This window comes from Saimiri boliviensis, chromosome 11 (assembly GCF_048565385.1).
Source record: "Saimiri boliviensis isolate mSaiBol1 chromosome 11, mSaiBol1.pri, whole genome shotgun sequence".
NCBI classification, from domain to species: domain Eukaryota; kingdom Metazoa; phylum Chordata; class Mammalia; order Primates; family Cebidae; genus Saimiri; species Saimiri boliviensis.
The window spans coordinates 30,466,540-30,486,440 of record NC_133459.1 but is presented as its reverse complement, the minus strand read 5'-3'; the positions used below and the strand labels follow the sequence as shown (position 1 = coordinate 30,486,440).

At 48.9% G+C, this 19,901-nt stretch overlaps 1 protein-coding gene across 1 annotated transcript in view; it reads left to right on the top strand.

The window, feature by feature from the left end:
- SPOCD1 (SPOC domain containing 1) overlaps nt 1-19,700 on the top strand; it is a 29,433-nt gene extending 9,733 nt beyond the window's left edge. Inside the window, 16 exon segments of the mRNA XM_003937579.3 lie at nt 8,556-8,597; nt 9,628-9,804; nt 10,093-10,220; nt 10,374-10,432; nt 10,754-10,838; nt 11,649-11,808; nt 11,925-12,041; nt 13,607-13,732; nt 16,071-16,182; nt 16,409-16,559; nt 16,859-17,009; nt 17,580-17,669; nt 17,955-18,141; nt 19,051-19,553; nt 19,555-19,603; nt 19,606-19,700. Coding sequence (XP_003937628.1) covers nt 8,556-8,597; nt 9,628-9,804; nt 10,093-10,220; nt 10,374-10,432; nt 10,754-10,838; nt 11,649-11,808; nt 11,925-12,041; nt 13,607-13,732; nt 16,071-16,182; nt 16,409-16,559; nt 16,859-17,009; nt 17,580-17,669; nt 17,955-18,141; nt 19,051-19,553; nt 19,555-19,603; nt 19,606-19,700 — 2,232 coding nt within the window.
- Nucleotides 19,701-19,901: the final 201 nt, after the last annotated feature.

Below are 19,901 nucleotides of genomic sequence, written 5' to 3'. Positions count from 1 at the left end.
CTGACCAGCAACTTCTTAGTATAGCTTGTCTTTTTAAAGTCAGGATACAAACAAGGGCCACGCTTTGTGATTGGTTGATGTCTCTTTTAAGTCTTTTAAACTTAAAAAAGTTCTCCCTCCATATCTTGTTTTTTCTTGCAATCTTTTTCTCTTTTTTTTTTTTGAAGAAATTAGATTGTCCTGTCATTTTTGCCTTCTGTACTAGAGTTAAACACGTTCCTCTGTCTTCACTTGAAGCTGTGAACTGGTGGTTGAATCTAGAGGTTTTATTAAAATTGGATTCAGCTTTTGGCCTGAACTACTTCATAGGTGGTGGTATGTTCTTTCCATCAGAGGTACATGTCTCCTTGTACTCCTTTATGTTTACTGATGCTATTGTGTGTGTGTGTGTGTGTGTGTATGTGTGTGTGTGTATATGTGTATATGTATGTGTGTGTGTGTGTGTGTATATATATATATATATATATAGAGAGAGAGAGAGAGAGAGAGAGAGAGAGAGAGATGGAGCGATTGAGAGAGAGATATGGAGTCTCACTCTATCACCCAGGCTGGAGTGCAATGGCGCGATCTTGGCTCCCTGCAACATCTGCCTCCCGGGTTCAAGCAATTCTCCAGTCTCAGCATCCTGAGTGGCTGGGACTACAGGCATCCACCACCACGCCCGGCTAATTTTTGTATTTTTAGTAGAGATGGGGTTTCACCATATTGGCCAGGCTGGTCTCGAACTCCTGACCTCAGGTGATCCACCTGCTTGGGCCTCCCAAAGTGTCGGGCATATGTTTTGTGCTTTGCATATGTTTTGCATTTCTACACTGTCTCCCATGTAAAACCATAATTGAGTTTTGTTTATTGATTTTGCACCCAGAAATCTTGCTTTTATTAATCTATAGAATTTATCTATTTGGATTTTGGTTTCTATGTAGACAATCATATGTAGACAAATGACAGTTGTTATTTCCTTTCCAATTCTTTACATTTCTCTTCCCTTCCCTTTCCTTACTGTGCTAAGACTGTTAGTTTAATGTTGCATAGAAGTAGTGATAGCAAGGAACCCACGACTTGTTCTGGATTTTAAAGGAAATGACGTTATCATTTCACCTTAAGTATGAAACTTGCTAGGTTTTCAATTTTGTTTTGTTTTGTTTTGAGACAGAGTTTCACTCTTGTTACCCAGGCTGGAGTGTAATGGCTCGATCTCGGCTCACTGCAATTTCCACCTCCTGGAAATTGCAGTGAGAAGCGATTCTCCTGCCTCAGCCTCCCAAGTAGCTGGGATTACAGGTGCCTGCCACCATGTCCGGCTGATTTTTTGCATTTTTAGTAGAGTTGGGGTTTCAGTATGTTGGCCAGGCTGGTCTCGAGCTCCTGACATCAAGTGATCTGCACACCTTGACCTCCCAAAATGCTGGGATTACAGGCGTGAGCCACTGCACCTGGCCTACACTTGCTATGCTTTTGTATAGATGCTCTTTGTCAGGTAAAGGAAACGCCCTTCTCTTCCTCATTTGCTAATTATTCTGAGTGCACAGTGCATTTACTCAAATCTGTTTTCTTTGTTTCTAAGATAATATGATTTTTATCCTCGAATTTATTAATGTTAATTTAAGGAATTGGGTTTTTTTTTTGTTTGTTTTTTTTATTTGTTTGTTTTGAGACAGAGTCTCTCTCTATCACCCAGGCTGGGTGCAATGGCTTGATCTCAGCTCTCTGCAACCTCCGCCTCTCAGGTTCAAGCCCTTCTCCTGCCTCAGCCTCCCGAGTAGCTGGGATTACAGGTGCCCACCGCCACGCCTGGATTATTTTTGTATTTTTAGTAGAGATGGGGTTTCGCCGCGCAAGCCAGGCTGGTCTTGAGCTCCTGACTTTGGGTAATCTGCCTGCCTTGGCCTCCCAAAGTGCTGGGGTTACAGGCACGAGCCACCGCACCGAGCTGTGAGTTTTTTTTATTTTTATTTTTTTAATGTGAAGCTTTTAAAAATGTTAAGTTCTTGCGTTGCTGGAACAAACCCAATTTGATAATGGTACATCTTTTTTTATATCTTGTGAATTCAATTTCATATTTTGTTTGGGGTTTTTTATAGTTCAATTGATGAATTAACTGGCCTGAAATGATTTGTTCTCATACTACCCTTGTGAGATTTTGGTATCAGGGTTTTGCTAGCTTCATAGAATGAATTGTGGATTATCTTTTTGTTTTCTATTCTCCTGGCATAATGTATTTAAGATTGGAATTATTTGTTCTTTGCACATTTTGATAGAATGGCTGGATTAAAAAAAAGTCTGGACTGATGTTTTCTTTAGGGAAGATATTTTCTTCCCTGTTGATTCAATTTATCTTACAGCTATAGGTTTATTCAGTGTTGTTTTTCTCTTGAATCAATTTTAGTAAGTTGTACTTTTCTTTTCTTTTTTAAGATGGAGTCTTGCTCTGTTGCCGGGCTGGAGTGCAGTGGCACGATCCCAGCTCACTGCAACCTCTGTCTCCTGGGTTCAAGTGATTCTCCTGCCTCAGCCTCTTGTGTAACTGGGACTACAGGTGCATGCCACCATGCCCAGCTAATTTTTGTATTTTTAGTAGAGACGGGGCTTGGCCAGGATGGTCTTGATATCTTGGCCTTGTGATTCTCCTGCCTTAGCCTCCCAAAGTGCTGTGATTACAGGGGTGAGCCGCCGCGCCCAGCTTACTTTTCTAGATGTCTATTTGTTTCATCTGAGTTTTCAAATTTATCGGTATGTTGGCATACAGAATTTCACAAGGGCCTCTTATCTTTAAGGACTGTGCATTTGTAATGATATGTTCCAAATGTTATCTGGTTATACCTTCTCTCTTTGCCTTAATCAGTCTTGTCAGAGAATTGTCAGTTTTTTCAAGAACCGATCTTTGGTTTGTCCACCCTCTCCATTGTATGTTTGGTGTCGATGTGATCTTCCTTTCAGTTTATTCTATTCTTTATAAAGTCTTAAAAATTATACTTAGCTCCTTAGTTTTCTGCAGTTTTTCTTTTCTAATAAAGTCATTTAAAACTATAGAGGAACCTTTTAATTATCACTTTTGCTGCATTCATAGTCTTTACATACATATAGTCTTATTATCATTCAACCTCAATATTTTATCTTTTTTTTTTTTTTTTTTTTTTTTTTTTAGACAGAGTCTCACTTTGTCGCCAGGTGCCAGGCTAGACAGCACTGGCATGATCTCGGCTCACTGCAACCTCTACCTCCCGGGTTCAAGCAATTCTCCTGCCTCAGCCTCCCCAGTAGCTGGGACTATAGGCACGCGCCACCACACCCAGCTAATCTTTGTATTTTTTAGTAGAGACGGGGTTTCACCATGTCGGCCAGGATGGTCTCAATCTCTTGACCTTGTGATCCACCCGCCTTGGCCTCCCAAAGTGCTGGGATTACAGGTGTGAGCCACCTCACCTGGCCTATTTTATCATTTTTAACTACAATTTTTCTTTGACCTATGTGTTATTTAAAAGTGTATTTCTTTTTTTTTTTTTTTTGGAGACAGAGCCTGGCTCTGTCCCCCAGGCTGGAGTGCAGTGGCGCTTTCTTGACTTACTGCAACCTCTACCTTCCAGTTTCAAGTAATTCTCATGCCTCAGCCTCCCGAGTAGCTGAGACCACAGGTATTTGCCACCACGCCAGGCTGATTTTTGTATTTTTAGTAGAGATGGAGTTTCACCATGTTGGCCAGGCTGGTCTCAAACTCCTGACCTCAGGTGATCCACCCGCCTCGGCCTCCCAAAGTGCTGGGATTACAGGCATGAGCTACCACGCCTGGCTAAAAGTGTTATTTCTTAATTTCCAAACATAATCTTGTGTTGATATTGTCATTATTGCCTTCTAACTGAATCATGTTGTGGTCTGAGAAGTTGGTCTTCACCTGAGTTACCAGTCTGATAGCCACTGGCTACTCATGTCTCTTGAGCACTTTAAATTTGGTTAGTCCAAATTGAGATGTACTCTAGGTGTAAAACATACAATGAATTGCAAAGACTAAGAACAAAAAGTAGAATGTAAAAATCTCATTAATAGTTTTTCTTATTGATTACATGTTGAAATGATAATATATTGGATATGGTGAATTAAATAAATACAAAATTAATTTCACTTTTTAAAACGTGGCTACCAGAATATTTAAAAGTACACATGTGGCTTATGTTTCTGTTGGGCAGGGATGATCTAAAAACATCTTTTGAAATTTGTTGATATTTGCTTTTTGGCCCAGGCTTTGCTCAATTTTTATGTATGTTACATGTATACTGGAAAAGAGCACGTATTCTCTAGTTATTAGGATTAATATTCTGTATATATTTGTGTATATATATATACACAGATTAAGCTTGTTGATCATTTTCATTAATTATTTTTTATTCCTACTGATTCTTTTGTCAGCTTTATTTATCAATAGTTAGATACATGAAATGTTCTTGCTATCACGGTGGATTTGTCTTTTGCTTACAATTCTACCATTTTTTGCTTTATATTTTTTGAGCTGATGCTTTTAGATACTTATAAATTTAGAGTTGTTATAGCTTCCTGGTGAAACTGCATATCATTATGTAGTCAAGTGTTTGCCTCTAATGATTTTTTGCCTTCAAGTCTGTTTTATCTGACTATTAATATAGCTACAAAGCTTTATTTTGGTTGGGATTTGCCTGTTCATATATTATTCCATTTTGTTATTTTAACCTTTTTACGTCATTATGTTTTAGAAATGGGTCTCATAAAGACTTTATAATTGTATTTTCTTTCCTTGAAGATCTGATCATTTTTGTATTTTTCCAAAGTATTACATTAGTTCATTTACATTTGTTATGGTTACTGATTTATTTACATCTACTCCTACCATTTTATTTTGGGCTTTTTTTTTTTTGAGGCACAGCCTCATTCTGTTGTCCAGGCTAGAGTTCAGGGGCATGATCATAGCTCACTGCAGCTTTGATCCCCGGCTGACAATTCTCTCACCTTAGTCTCTCAAGCAGCTGGGACTTTGGGTACATGTCACTGTGCCTGGCTCTTTTAAAAACATTTTTAGTAGGGTCAGGATCTGGCTATGTTGGCCAGACTGGTCTCGAATTTCTGAGCTCAAGCAGTCGCCCTGCCTCAGCCTCCCAAGGTGCTGGGATTATAGGCATGAGCCACCCCGCCCAGCCTGTTTTGTGCTTTGTGTGTGTTTTGTATTTCTTCACTTTCTTTGTTTCATCGCCTCCTTTTGGATTATTTTTTCTTACCTCTTTTTATTCCTCTAGTAGTTTAGATGTTTCCTATCCTCAGCTTATATTTTTTTGGTGGTTCTCTTAGAAATTTGAGCACAAATAACTGACTTATCAAAGTATGAAGGTCGTTACAATCTTTATCTTCCTCCAAAATGACATAGGGATCTTGGAATGCTCTAATTCCAAGCATGTAGATTTCCGATTTGTGTGCTGTAGTTATCCAGTAAATTGGTCCTATATATTTTTTAATCCCCAAATTACACACTGTTATTATAGTTTCATACAATGTTTGTTTAGATTTAACAACATCTTCCTCATTTTATTTGCTCAAAATTCCTCCTTTCATCTCAGCTTTTCTCTTTGGGATCATTTTTCCTTCCTTCTGCCTCAGGTTTATCTTTTAGCATTTTGTTTATTGAGCAAAACAAAATTATCAAGAAAAACAACTCTGTTGATTTTCTCTACAGTATCTTTATTTCTTCTTTATTCTTGAAAAGTATTTTGTCTGGGTCCACAATTGATCATTATTTTCTTTAAGCAATCGAAAATACTATTTTTCTATGTTTTGCTTTTCATTATTACTATTGAGAAAGTATCTATTAGTCTAATTGCCATTCCTTTATAGATAACATGTATTTTGGTGAATGGGATCATAGTATAGTAGTTGAAGGTATGGCCTCTGGAATCAGACTGCCTGGATTTAAATCCTAGGTCTTTGGTTTTCTAGCTGTGTGCCATTGAGGAAGCTGATTAACCTCCCCATGCCTCTGCATGCCTCAGTTTCCTCTTTTGTAAAATGGGAGAGATAATAGTACCAGTACCTACCTCATAAGATTGTGGTGAGGATTAAATTAACTGATATGTAAAGCACTCACCACAGACATAGCTCATTTTAAATGCTATTCAAGTGTTAGCTATTATTTATTTTCTTTATGCTTGTAACGATCTCCTTATCATGAGTGTTGATGTGTCTAGGTATGAACTTCCTTTTATTTATTCTGAGATTCACTGAGCTTTTTGAATCTGTAAATTGCTGTCTTTTATCAATTTTGAAAAAATATTAGCCGTATTTCTTTAAACACTGCTTCTACACATTTTCTTTCCTCTCTCCTTCTGGAACTTCAGTTAGATTAATTAATCATTTTCTCTCTATCCATCTGTCTTTCTTTTCCCTCCCTCCCTCCCTTCCTTCCTTCTTTCCTTCCTTCCTTCTTTTCTTTTCTTTCTTTCTTCCTTTTCCCTTTCCTTTATGCTGAGACAGCATCTTGCTGTGTCACCCAGGCTCGAGTGCAGTGGTGTGATCTCAGCTCACTGCAGCCTTGACTTCTCAGGCTCAAACAATTCTGTCGTCTCAGCTCCTGAGCAGTTGGGACTACAGGTGCACACCACCACGCCTGGCTTTTTTTTTTTTTTTTTTTTTTTTTTTTCTTGTTTTTGTAGAGACGGGATCTAGCTGTGTTTCCCAGGCTGCTCTTGAACTTCTGGCCCCAAGCGATCCTCCTGTCTTGGCCTCCCAAAGTGCTGAGATTACAGGGGTGAGGTGTCTCTTGGTGCTTCACAGTGTCTGCTGTGAAGATTCTGGATAATTTATTTAAATCTATGGTCCGGTTAGCTGATTTGTTTCAGCAGCATTTAGTATGCTATTAAACCTGTATATTGACTTTGTAAACTTTAATGAAGATTGTTATATTTTTCATTTCCAGAAGTTGTATTTGTTCCCAACCAAATCTGCCTGGTCGTTTTTTGTAGGTTTTTTTTTTTTTTTTTTTTCTTTTTTGTCCTTCACTCATGCGTTCACCTCTTTCTTTTACTTCTTTAAACATATGATACATACATAGTTTGTATTCTGGTCTGATACGTCCAGTGGTGAAAGGCTTCGCTTGTCTCGTTCTCCTGCCTGCTCTTTTGGAGCCACGTAACGCTGACATTAGGACCCCTGAGACAGGGGCCAGCCAGAAGGCTTTGAACTGTGAAGAGCTGGTCTTGGGATTTTTCCTGCTCCTCTTCTTCCCACCTCCCTTTCCTTTGTTTTTTTTTTCTCCCTCTTTCTTACTTTACTTTTTTGAAAGGCTGATTCATTTCCATGGTTCAAAAAAAGTGAAACTCATCTTTCTCGGCACCCAGTCGCTTCCCTACTGGCAGCCAGGGTTATATAGGTTCTTGCAGATACTTCCTGTGATATTTTATGCGTATTCAAGCAAATACAAATTTAAAAATTCATTCTGTCTGTAACACGAAGGGTAGCACACTACACGTATTGTTCTGAACTTGTTTTTAATGAAAAAAAGATGTTTCTGGTTGCAAAAGAAATACATGCTCATTTTGAATAACATGAATACCCAAGTATCTACAAGTAGAAAGTGAAAGTCTCGCTGGAATTTCATTCCGCAGAGATAACCTCTATTATGTGTCTATAAATATATATTTACATAAATGGGCTTATGCAGCTGATACTGTTCTGTGATCTGTTTTTTTTTTTTCTCCCAGTAATACTTCATGACATCCTCCCATGAATCTTTCCATGTCTCCACATAGCCCCTGAGTTAAGTGCTTGGGTTTGGGAGTCAGACAGAGCGAGGTTCTAATGCTAGCTCTGCAGCTTAGCAGGTATAGGACTTTTCAGAGCCTCTCTGAGCCTCAGTTTCCTCATCTGTAAAATGGGGATAGAAATAGTATATACCTCATGGTGTCATTCTGAGACCTTAAAAGCCTGCATGATGTGCTTCCTGTGGGGCCAGCTACTTCATAAGTCCTCAACAAGTGGCCATTTTTATGATGACTTCCTTACCCCTTTGTAAGACACATAGAAGTGTGAAGTGTCACCAGGTACTAACCATTTTCCCTTTGATGGACTTTTTTTTTTTTTTTTGAGATAGAGCTTCGCTGTATCCCCCAGGCTGGAGTACAGTGGTGTGATCTCGGCTTATTGCAACCTCCACCTCCTGGGTTCAAGTGATTCTCTTGCTTCAGCCTCCCGAGTAGCTGGGATGATAGGCGCCTGCTACCACTTGGGCTAATTTTTGTATTTTTAGGAGAGACAGGGTTTCACCATGTTGGCCAGGCTGGTCTCGAACTCCTGGCCTCAGGTGATCTGCCCACCTCAGCCTCCCAAAGTGCTGTGATTACAGGTGTGAGCCACTGAGCCTGGCCTGATGGACATTTTGTTGTTAACCATTTTCCCTTTGATGGACAACTTTTTTGCTGTAAATATAACTCAGTGAACACTGAACACTCACCCTTTCAACAAGAATGTCGTCTTTTTGTGAATTCCCTGCCATGGGGTGGCTGGGTCCTCTGGATTCTAATCTCTGCATCCTCTTTCTCTTCAAGGAGGAAGTGAAAATATCCCATGGGGTGAAGCTTGTGTATTACGTAAGTTTTTACTGTTTATTACTGCTTTTCTTCCTCCCTTTCCTCAGGTGGGCTGGAGGGGGAGGGCTCCTGCACACTAGATGTGATCCTACCCCCATCCAGCCTGCCCTCCTCCAGCATCCTAGTGCTCCCCTCCCTCTATAATGTTGGGTCTTAGACTTTTCATTTCCTGCAGACCTTGGATACTGACCATTTCATGATCATTCGTTTAAGGATTAGTTTTCAGACTCACCTACTTTTAAGACAACTGCCTGTGGTTTGCAATAAATCAAAGGCATCAAAACACACTTAAAATGGGCTAAAAGCCTAAAGAAAGCAAGAAAAGAGGAAGGAGAAGGGGGAATCTTGTTACAACACTTTATTCTCCACCAATCCTGGAAAGGTACAACTGCTAGGCTCAAAGTTAATGCTGAGCTTCCTGGCAGCCATAGCAAAAAGGGGATCAGGATAGATTCTGTAGTTCATTAGAAGAACAAAATCTACTCTGCACCTTGAAATGGTCATGAAGGTATTTTTTTTTTTTTTAATCGGCAATAGAGAAGTGATCAGCAGCGTTACAAAAGGTGATGACTGCATTTGGCTGCTTCAAGGGAGAGGCAGAGAGCAAGTCAGTGACCCCTGGAAGGGGCATGACGGAACTTTGAGTGGGAGGAGGTGGAGTCAGAACAGGGCGTGTCCCTCCTGATGAGATGCATCTGCCGTCAGGAGGGTGAGAGGGTCCTGGCGCAGAGTCCAGCTAACTCTGAATGTGACTGGGGGTTAAGGGAAGGTTGAGAAGGGATGGAGATGGAGACAGGCTTCTCTCCTGGGACAGAGGCTAGCCAGGTAGCAAACATTCACTGAACGCTATGGGCCAGGCCTTTTCCAGCCATTGGGAATACAGGGGGGCTCAAGACAGGCATGCTGTCTATCCACACGGAGCTTACAGTCCAGTGGGAGAGAGACATGAACCGATTACAGGTGAGGGGAGTACTCTGAAGTTGGGACAGCCACTGGCCCTGCTTGCTTCTAAAGTGCCGTCTCCCCGCAGTTGGATTCCAGGCCAGTGATCCGTCTCCTGGGGGCCGTCAGCCATGGCCAGGCAGGGGGGCAGCTGGCACCAAAGCTGGAGGTTCTGGGGGACTTGATGGAGGTCAGCTCGCTCTTACCTGCCAAGAGGCTCAGAAAGAAGAAAAGACCCATGGCGCAGGGCCCTGCTGGGTGCCAGGTACAGAACACGTGACGTCATTTAATCCTGCCGAGAGAGGCAGCTTCACACCTGATTCACAGAGATGTCACCAAGGCTCAGAGAGAGGGTGCCACTTGCTCGCTATCACACAGAATAGCCAGAGGCAGGGTTAGGCCCCAGCGGGATGGCTGGCCTGCCTGCCTTCCGCAGCTCTGGATTCAGGGTGGGCTGCAGGAGGAAGGGGCTGGGCCTCCAGTGCACCTGAGGAGGGAACGGTCCCTGGCCTCCATTTCCGGCTGGCTAGTTTGTCCTGCTGCCTGCCTGAAGGTTTGCCCGCCTCCTCCTTCAGGAGGCATAGCATGGGACTCTGGTGGCCTGTCTGACCCCTTCCACCCTCCAAGAAGTGGTTCCCTGTCCCTCAGCGACCCCGTCTCAGACCCTGCGTGTCACCAGGGGCGTGCTTCTGCCCTGGCCACGTGCCTCCTTCGCTGGAGCATGCATCAGGGAGGACGTGGGAGTGGGGAGGTGACTAGAGGAAGCAGTGTCTCCTGGGCTGGAAGGCCAGGCCCCCCGGCACAGCCTTGGTTCCTCTCGCCTCCCCTGCAGAGGGGCCCAATGGAGGCTGAAGAAGAGGAAGCTCTGCTGGAGGAGGAGGCGGAGGACTCAGGTGAAGGACCCTGGAGGGAGCCTCCCCTGCTGCCCCCTGGCTTCCAGGCACTGCTGGGGTCTGCGGAGGACTTGGGCCTTGCTCTTGGCCCCAGCCCCTGCTAGGACTCTTCTCTCCTCGCATCCCATCAGCCTGTAGCTCTTCCCCAAAGGGGTTGGGGCCGCTGGCTTGCCTGGGCTTGGCTCTCGGACGGATGGAGAGAGGGGTCTAGGTCTTTGAGGGTGGGACCCCTCTCTGTCTGCCGAAGCCCATCAGCCTTGAGTCAGCCCCTCCCCTTTACCCTGGGCACCCCTGGGAGCCTGTGACATTCTCTCCCCACAGCTCAGCTCCAACAGGAGAAGCCATCCCTGTATATCGGGGTGCGGGGCACTGTTTTCCGTTCCATGCAGGAGGTGCTGTGGACTCGGTGAGGCCCTGCTCCCCGCTATGCTGACATCTCAAGGGACACCCTCACATGTCCCGCCTCTGGGGCCCTGCCACATTCTGAGGGCTTCTGGGTATCTGGTTAACCCCGTTTGGTAGCTGTGCAAGGTTCCTTGGCCACACAAAGTGCCAGTGGAGAGCTGAAATTTGAAGCCGGGTCTCTCTGGCTTCCAGGCTGTGTTTCCCCCACTCAGCTGCGGCAGCTCTCAGCCTCAGCGCAGGTCCAGCCATGTCAATGTCACCTGCAGCAGATGCTTTCAGCTGGTGAGAGCCTGTGCGGGGAGCGTCTCAGAGACCCGAGTCCAGAGCTCTCATTTGCTGATGGGGAGACCAAGGCCCAAAGAGGGTCGGACTTTGCAAAAGCCACAAGCGAGTCGATGACAGATGACACCCAGGGCCAGGGCTGCATTCCCTCCCCTGACTCAGGCCTTACTCTGACCTGACCTGGGCTTCCTCCCCTCCACACACACCCCACACATTGCATGGGCCAGAGACGGAGCACGGGCTGACGAATCAGACAGTCGGGTTTCCAGTATTGCTTTTGCCACTAATGGCACGGCTGTGAGTAAGCCCTTATTTTCTCTGAGCCCTCGTAACCCCATCTGTAAAAGGAGAATGATCCTATTTCCTCCGCACAGAATTGGGGTGAGAATAACTGGGTTCCTGCAGGGAAACGCCCACGATAGGAACAAGCTGGCCCAGACCCTGCCGCCCACCCACCTGCCTCCCTCTGAGACCAAGTGCCTGGCGAGCCTCCCGGGCTCATGGCCACGCCCTGCCCTGGCCTCCACAGCCTTCGGGAGCTCCCAGACCTGGTGCTGAGTGAGGAGGTGGTGGAGGGCATCGCTGCTGGCATCGAGGCAGCCCTCTGGGACCTGACGCAAGGCACCGACGGCCGCTACAAGGCCAAGTACCGCAGCCTGCTGTTCAACCTGCGGGACCCCAGGAACCTGGTAAGCGGGGCTCTGGGCTGCGCCGGGTCTCCTGTCTGAGGCTCATAGCCCCTGCACGATGTGAGGTGGAGGGCCGTTTCAGCCATGTGCCGCAGCCCTGCGCCCTGTCCCCACAGGACCTGTTTCTCAGAGTGGTTCATGGAGATGTCAACCCCTATGACCTGGTGCGGATGAGCTCGATGCAGCTGGCCCCCCAGGAGCTGGCCCGCTGGCGGGACCAGGAGGAGAAACGGGTGAGTGCTGAGCTCAGTCAGGACGGTAAGGGGATGTAGGAGCAGAGAGGGTGGAGGAGGGAGAGACGGAGACAGGGAGCGAGGGAGGACGAACTCAGAAAGACAGAAACAAGGAAACAGAAGGCAGACGGGGAGTCAGAGACCCTTCCCACAGCAGGAGAAGGGGTGGAAATGAAAGGGACTGGGAAGAAATGAAAGCGCTTGGTAGAGACGGGACGCACTTGGCCGTGTGTGCGTGGGTCTGTCCCTGCCTGGGAACCGCTCGGGGTCTGGGAAGCTGTGGCACTGAGCGGGCTTTAGAGAACGCTCACCTCATGCTTGTTGGTGGCCCATTGAGAGAGGAAGGGACTGATTTAGGGGCCGAGGCCACTGGGAAGGGGCAGGGCCCTCCAGGCCCTGCTCCGGAAGACACTGAGCTGATTAGAAGGAATAACCAGAGTCCATCAGGTGAATCCATCCTATAGACTGAGCTTCCGTCCGGGCTCTGTGGGGCCCCGGGATCAGGACTGGCTTTATAATTTTCAGGAGCCAGTGCAGAATGAAAATTAGGAGCCCTCTGTTCAACTGCTAAGAATTGCAAGGAGCACTAAGCCATGCAGGGGCCTCCTAAGCGCAGGGCCTTGTGCAATTGCACAGATCTCACACCCACGAGGCTGAGCCCACCAGAGAGGAGTGGACCCCCTGTCCTCCAGGGGGTTGTTAGGAAAGGAGACACAGGCTTTCAGGGAGCATTGCAGATAGAGTGACATCGATCGACAGTAAGACTTACAACTAGCATTTGCTATGAGCCACGTTCCAGGCTAAGCACTCTCTATATGTTGTTTAATATAGTGCTTTTCACTAAATTCTTACAAATAGATAAACTGAAGTTTAGAGCCTCTAAGTGCTTGCCCCAGGCCATACCACCTTATGATTCTTTTTTTTTTTTTTGAGATGGAGTTTCGCTCGTAACCCAGGCTGGAGTGCAGTGGCGCGATCTCGGCTCACCGCAACCTCCGCCTCCTGGGCTCAGGCAATTCTCCTGCCTCAGCCTTCTGAGTAGCTGGGATTACAGGCACGCGCCACCATGCCCAGCTAATTTTTTGTATTTTTAGTAGAGACGGGTTTCACCATGTTGACCAGGATGGTCTCGATCTCTTGACCTCGTGATCCACCCGCCTCGGCCTCCCAAAGTGCTGGGATTACAGGCTTGAGCCACCGCGCCCGGCCCTTATGAATCTTTATTAATGGCCCAGTGGGGACTTCAAAGCCTGTACTGTTTCAGCGATACCACACCGTTCCCAGAAGGGGATGAGATACAGTCAGAGGTTGAACTGACCTGTGGGTGAAAGCGAAATCCGGGAAGGCTTCCTGGAGGAGGCAGGATTTGAAGGGTGAATCAGTGGAACATGGAGAGGTAGCACTAAGGGTGGAAGGCTTCCCAGGGGAGGGGTATGGCAGAATTAAAAGTGTTGAGGAGAGGTGAACCACAAGAGACGGCCTCAAGGGAGGAAAGTGAGCGCTTGGGCTTTTGATGGCCAGAGGTCCCCTAACCGGGCTCAGCTTTGGCTGCTCCTCCTCTTCAGGGCCTGGACATCATTGAGCAGCAACAGAAGGAGCCGCGCAGACTTCCAGCCTCCAAAATGACCCACAAAGGCGAAGTGGAGATCCAGCGGGACATGGACCAGACGCTGACCCTGGAGGATCTGGTGGTAAGCTGGAGCCCGACCTGGTGCTGGGCAGAGCCCATGCCTGGGGGTCCCACGCCTCGCCTCGCCAGTGGCGTGGCCTTGGGCATGTCACCTGACTGCTCTGAGGCCCGACTTACTTGTGATAAAATGGGGACAGTGATCCTTAACGCACAGGGGAGCATGGGAGGAGACAGTGCTGCTGGCACAGGCCTGCCAGCGCCTTGTCACTGTTGGTCCCCCTCCTTTTGGCCTCACCCCAAGGCCCCCACACGAGTGACATTAAGTCCCATCATCATAGTCACCCCCAACCTCAGGCCTTCTGCCAAGATCTCTGCTGGGAAGCAGCAGGCTGCACTGTTCCAGGCAGTGAATTTTTCAGATGGAAGGAATGAAGACCCACTGTAGTCAGTGGATTGATTTGGGGATGCTCCAGGCAGGGAACCCCCTGGCACCCAGGCAGTCAGTCCAGAGGGCCTCCTGGAACTTGTCCTGAGACCTGGAAAGCCACAGGAGTGACAGAAGCCCACAGGAGTGACAAGAGTCTAGGGCTCTTGCCACTGAGGATCTGCTCCATCCCCATGTCCATCCTGCCCCTTCCTCCCCCTTGGCCGAGGCTTGCACAGAACCTGACGTGGTGGCCCAGCAGTCCCGGAATCCGTGAGGCCTTCCCTTCAGACTCCTGCAGTCCACCGGAACTTCCCCTGACTCCCCTTGATCACTCTCAGAAGGCCACTCTGGCTGTGGTCGAGTGTTCTGTGGGTCAGATTTCACCTGGGTCTTATCAGCTGTGTGTCCAGGAGAGGGGTGGGGGGCAGGTCTCTTTAATCATACTCAAGTCAGTCAGGACATTTATGGGGCACCTACCAGGTACCAGGCATGGTTCTAGGCACTGGGAAACAGTGAACAGACAGAAATCTCTGCTCCCCACTCCTGCCACCAATGACTGGGAGAATTTCTGCCTGTGCCAAGAGGAGCCCCAAGGGGGTGTGGCTGCTTCCCAATCAAAATCGATTTGTAGCCTGGGCTCGGTGGCTCATGCCTGTAATCCCAGCACTTTGGGAGGCTGAGGCGGGCAGATCACGAAGTCAGGAGTTCGAGACCAGCCCGATAAACATGGTGAAACCCTGTCTCTACTAAAAATACAAAAATTAGCTGGGCCTGGTGGTGCTCACCTGTAGTCCCAGCTACTTGGGAGGCTGAGGCGGGAGAATCGCTTGAGCCTGAGAGGCGGAGGTTGCAGTGAGCCGACATTGCACCACTGCACTCTTGTGCAACAGAGTGAGACTCTGTCTTAGAAAATAAATAAATAAATAAATAAATAAATAAATAAAATAAAATCAATTTGTATTCCCTGAACAAACTGAATGGCAATGTAGGAGAAAGACCTAGATAGCGCCAGAGGGGAGGAGACAGAGGAGGTGGTGGGGAGGGGAGGGGAAAATAACACACGATAACAGTCTTTACTGTTTATTGAACACTTACTATGTGCCCCTTTTGCAAGCAGTGTCTCATTCACACCTCACAGTGATCTAGGAGGTCGGTGCTATTTCCTGCCCGTTTCTGGGATGAGAAACCTGACGCTGTTTACCCAAGGCCACGCAATGTGCAGTGGGAGCTGAGATTTGAACCCAGGCTGCCTGACTCCAAAGTCTGTGCTTTGAGACTGTTCCGGAGGTGGCTGATAAGAGCAGAGTTTCAAAATCTTCTTAAACCTTCCTAGAGCAATGATTGTTTTATGTTTAAAGCTATTTCTAGTATGAGGAAAAAAAAAGTGATTTGGCAATAGACGTCAAGAGTCTTTAAAATGTTCCTTCTCCCTGATTCTGTCATCTGCTTCTGAAATCTTGTCCTAAGGACGTAATTTAAAGTTTAGGAAACTACTTTCTGCAAAAAGATGTCCTCAGTGCTATTTTGTAATAGTGAAAACCTGGAAATAACCCAAATGTATAGCAGCAGAGGGGATACGTCTGCTCTATCCACCCCGTCACAGCAGCGGCTACAGGGACTATGTGATGTGACAAATGCCCCTGCTATTGTTAGTGGACAGAAAGAGATCACTAAGTCGAATATGTGATCCCAGCTGTTTTAGGAAAAGGACCCCCCAACCCTGTGTCTAGAAAAAGATTATTAAAAATACCCAGAAAAGCAACAGTGGTCTCTGACTGGTGGGACAAGAAGTGATTTTCTTTTCAATTTTCAAGTTTTGGTGTTTTCCAAATTTCCTTTGTGAGTTCACAGTAATAAACAACATTTATTATGGAGAAAAAAATAAACCACGTCCTGGAGCTCCCAACCCACTCTGGGCTCCTGGCCTCCCCAGCCACCTTCTCAGTCTGCCCCTCTGTCTTCTGCCTCCCAGGGACTGCAGGTGTCCAGGGACTGCAGCCCACAGGCCCCGCGCATCACATCAGAGGACACCACGGGGCAGCACGAACACCACTTCCTAGACCCTGACTGCCGCATCTGCATGGGTGGGAGGGGACACAGGAGGGGTGCAGGGGTGGTGGGCAGGCTGGGGCTGAGTGTGCAATTCAGCAGCAACAGGGATTTGTGGCCCGGGGAGAGGGTGGCAGAGTGGGGGTGCCTGTGCCCCAGGTCACCTAGAAAAGAACCTGGTTCAACCCTGGCTCTAAAGCCCTGGGCTGGGTCCAGCCCCGCTGCCGCCCCTGTTTCAGCTTCTGCCTCTGCTGTTTGCAGATCGGGAGCCCTCGAGTGAGCTGCTGGGCTCCTTCAAAGCCACCAAGAGGCTTGGGGACAATATCTTCCAGAAAGTCCTAAGCCAAACTCCTGTGCCTGCTGCAGAGATGCCCAAAGCCAGGGAGATGCCTCCTACAGAACCACAGGACAGGTGTCGGGCTGGGAGCAGGGAGGTAGCCCAGCAGGGTTGAGGGGAGGCCACCAGCTGGGGCAACAGATGGAGCACTGCTTTTCTTTCTGGGTGGCCCCGGCGAGTCTTCCCTCCCTTGGGAGCCTCCCTTTCCCCATCTGTGCAATGGAACTTATCACCCCAGCCTCCTGGTTGCATCCTGCACAAGGTCAAGCTTGGACCAATGTTCCAGTTCCCACAGTGGGGATTCAGGACCTGCTCTGAAAAGAAAGGAGGAGCCGGAGAAGTCTTGATGGCTCCATCTCTGTCCCTCCCTCTAGGGTCCCTCCATCTGGGCCCCAGGTGCCTTCTGTGCCCACAGAGGCCCTGCCCTGTCCGCTGCCCTGGGAAGGTGTGCTGGACATGTTCTCCATCAAGCGGTTCCGGGCCAGGGCCCAGCTGGTCTCGGGACACAGCTGTCGGCTTGTCCAGGTGCACCTGCCCTCCTCGCCGAGGACTCCCTCATATACTGACCATCCCAGGCACCTGCCTCCCTCCCTCCTTCCCTTCCTCCCTCCCTCCCTCCCTCCTTCCTCCCTCCCTCCTTCTCTCTCTCGTTTTCTTTCTTTTCTCCCATTCTAAAACAAGTCATTGGCACCCCTCTCTGTGCCTGGCCCCATGTGAGGCATGAGGGCAAATGAGATGTTGGCCCCATTCCTACAGAGACACAGGGTGAAGGACTCCCTGTCACCCAAAGCACATAGCAAGAATGGCCCACAGGAGGGTTTTAGGAGTGATGGTTGAGTGACTGAATGATCAGCTAAAGTGTTGGATGAGGGCAGAGGATAGAGGAGGGAGGGGCTTTGGAGAAGTTGTAGTTTAGCCAGGCCAGGCTGCAGGCCTCCATGGGGCAATTAGAGATTTCTGGGCAGCCACCGAGGGTCCTGGAATACGGCCTACCCATCTTTGCCACAGGCTGAAGCCTTCCAGGTGGCTGGGAATGCATCCACCCCGAGTGGGCGGGAAGCTGGCAGTCTGACTGGCCATCCCTCCTGTCCCCAGGCTCTGCCCACCGTGATCCGCTCAGCAGGCTGCGTCTCCCCCAACACTGTCTGGGACCTTCTGGCCAGCATCTGCCCGGCCAAGGCCAAGGTAACTGCCCACTCTCGGGAACCCCCTCTTCCTAGCACCTTATTCCCACCCCAGACACTCTCCCTCTCCACTTCTGGAGGAGAGGCCTGGCTTGGGATACCCAGGTCTGGTTCCCAGAGTGACTGCAGACTCACTGTGTGACCCTGGGCAGGTCCCTCTGTTTCCTCCTCTGGAAGATGGGGACACACTTCCTCGTGGGGTTCTCAGGGGTTTCAGGGAGCCCAGGGGTGCTGGCAGGAGCAGAGGAGGACTAAGCTTACAGCTGCTCTCCTCCTGCCACCGCAGGATGTCTGCGTGATCAGACTGTGCCCACATGGGGCCCGGGACACCCAGAACTGCCGCCTGCTCTATTCATACCTCAACGACAGGCAGCGCCACGGCCTGGCCTCTGTGGAGCGCCTGGGGATGGTTCTGCTGCCCCTGCCCGCCTTCCAGCCGCTGCCCACCAGGCTGCGCCTTCTGGGGGGCCCAGGTGAGTGCCCAAGGCCCATAGCAGACCCTGCCTCCGCTCACTTGGTCACCAGACCAGGCATGGTGGACGCAGTCACCCAGCAGAGGCAGGCGCATCCCAGAAGGGAACTCCTCACCCAACCAAGCAAATGTGAGAACAGTGACAGCAATAGCTCACGCTTACGTTGTGAACTGCGTGCCAGCCATTGTTCTAAAATCACCCTATCAGAATGGTACTATTAGACTAGACTCTCCATTTCATCGATGAAGAAACAGGTAGGAAGAAGGCAAGTAACTTGCAAAGTCACACAGCTAGTCAATAGCAGAGCTGGGCTTCACAGCCAGGCAGCGTGGCTTCGGAAACCCAGCCCCTCGGCATACCACACTGCCCCTCAAGGTAGGCACCCCCCGAAGAGAAACTCCTGGGACAGCCACATGTGACCCAGGCAGCAGGACAGAGACAGGGTCTACACACGCTTGACTGCAAATGTCACCTAAGAGAGGAGGGAGGGATGTTTCACCACAGCTATGTGGGGGGCCGGGCTCGGCCTCTCTACCTGGACACCCAGCACGGCGCAGCTCAGGACAGCAGCGAGGGCGGCGGCGGGGGCCCTGTCCACTCCTGAGCAAAGCACTTGGCCTTTCCTGGCTGTATGTCCCAAGACAACGAGGTAGAACCTGAGTCCGGAGAGCCTTCAGGTCAAACCGTCCATACCCCAGCCTCAGCCAGAGGACCCTTGATCCTGCAGAGCTCAAATCTTCCGAGATGGCCCCACCATCCCACTTACTCTTCCCAGCATCTCACGGGCCTCATCGTACTGCGGAGAGGCCCTTCTTGGGATCCAGCCTCCAGATCTGCTGCAGCTAAGCTGAACGTAGTTCTTCCCCACAGGACTTGGGGCTCTTCCTGTCTCTCCTCTTCCTTCCCCAGGTCTGGAAGTCACTCACTCAAGTCTGTTGCTGGCTGTGCTGCTCCCCAAGGAAGAGCTTCCGGACATAGCAGCGTCCAGCCCCTGGGTGGGGAAGGTTCAAAAGATGGTCTCCTTCAACTGTAAGGTAGAGAAGAGATACTACCAGCCGGACGACAGGAGGCGAAGCATGCCCCTGAAGGGCACCTCTCCCCCAGGAGGCGCCTGGCAGCAGAGCCAGGGCAGGGGCAGTATAGCTCCAAGGGGAATCTGTGCTTGGCAGAGACCCCCCAGAGGCAGGGGGAGGCTCTGGCCAAAGCCTGAAATTTGGCAGGGTCCTGGGCAAGGGCAATGGCCCCCAGAACCAGACTTGTGCCAGTCCTGGCATCCCTATTCAGCAGCACCAGCTGGCCATGGCTTTGGCCGTGGCCAGCACCTCCACAGGGACTCCTGTCCCCACAAAGCCCTGCTTCAGCACCTGGAATCCCTGGTGACCATGAGTCACCAGCTCCAAGCCTTCCTGTGCTCCCCAGACCAAGAGCTCCATCTCTCACCCTCTGTAGCATCTGTCCAGCCCCCTGCAGCTCCAGAACCCCCTGCCCCAGCCCCTGACTCCTATTTGGGGCTTACAGATGAAGCTGGCTCTGAGTGTCCCCTCCCTAGAAAGGCCTAACTCTCCTTACCCACCAGAACAGGGGTTTTGATGCTCTCACTAGTGTTGAAGCCTGTTCCAGAGAGATACTGGGCTGCAAGGAGAGGAGGGTCAGCTCTACCCATCTGCCCTGTCTGAGCTTCCTGTTTGACAATGTTTGCTGTTGATTTTTCGTTCAGTAAAGAATTTGGCAAAACTGGGATTGCATCTACTGGCTGGTCA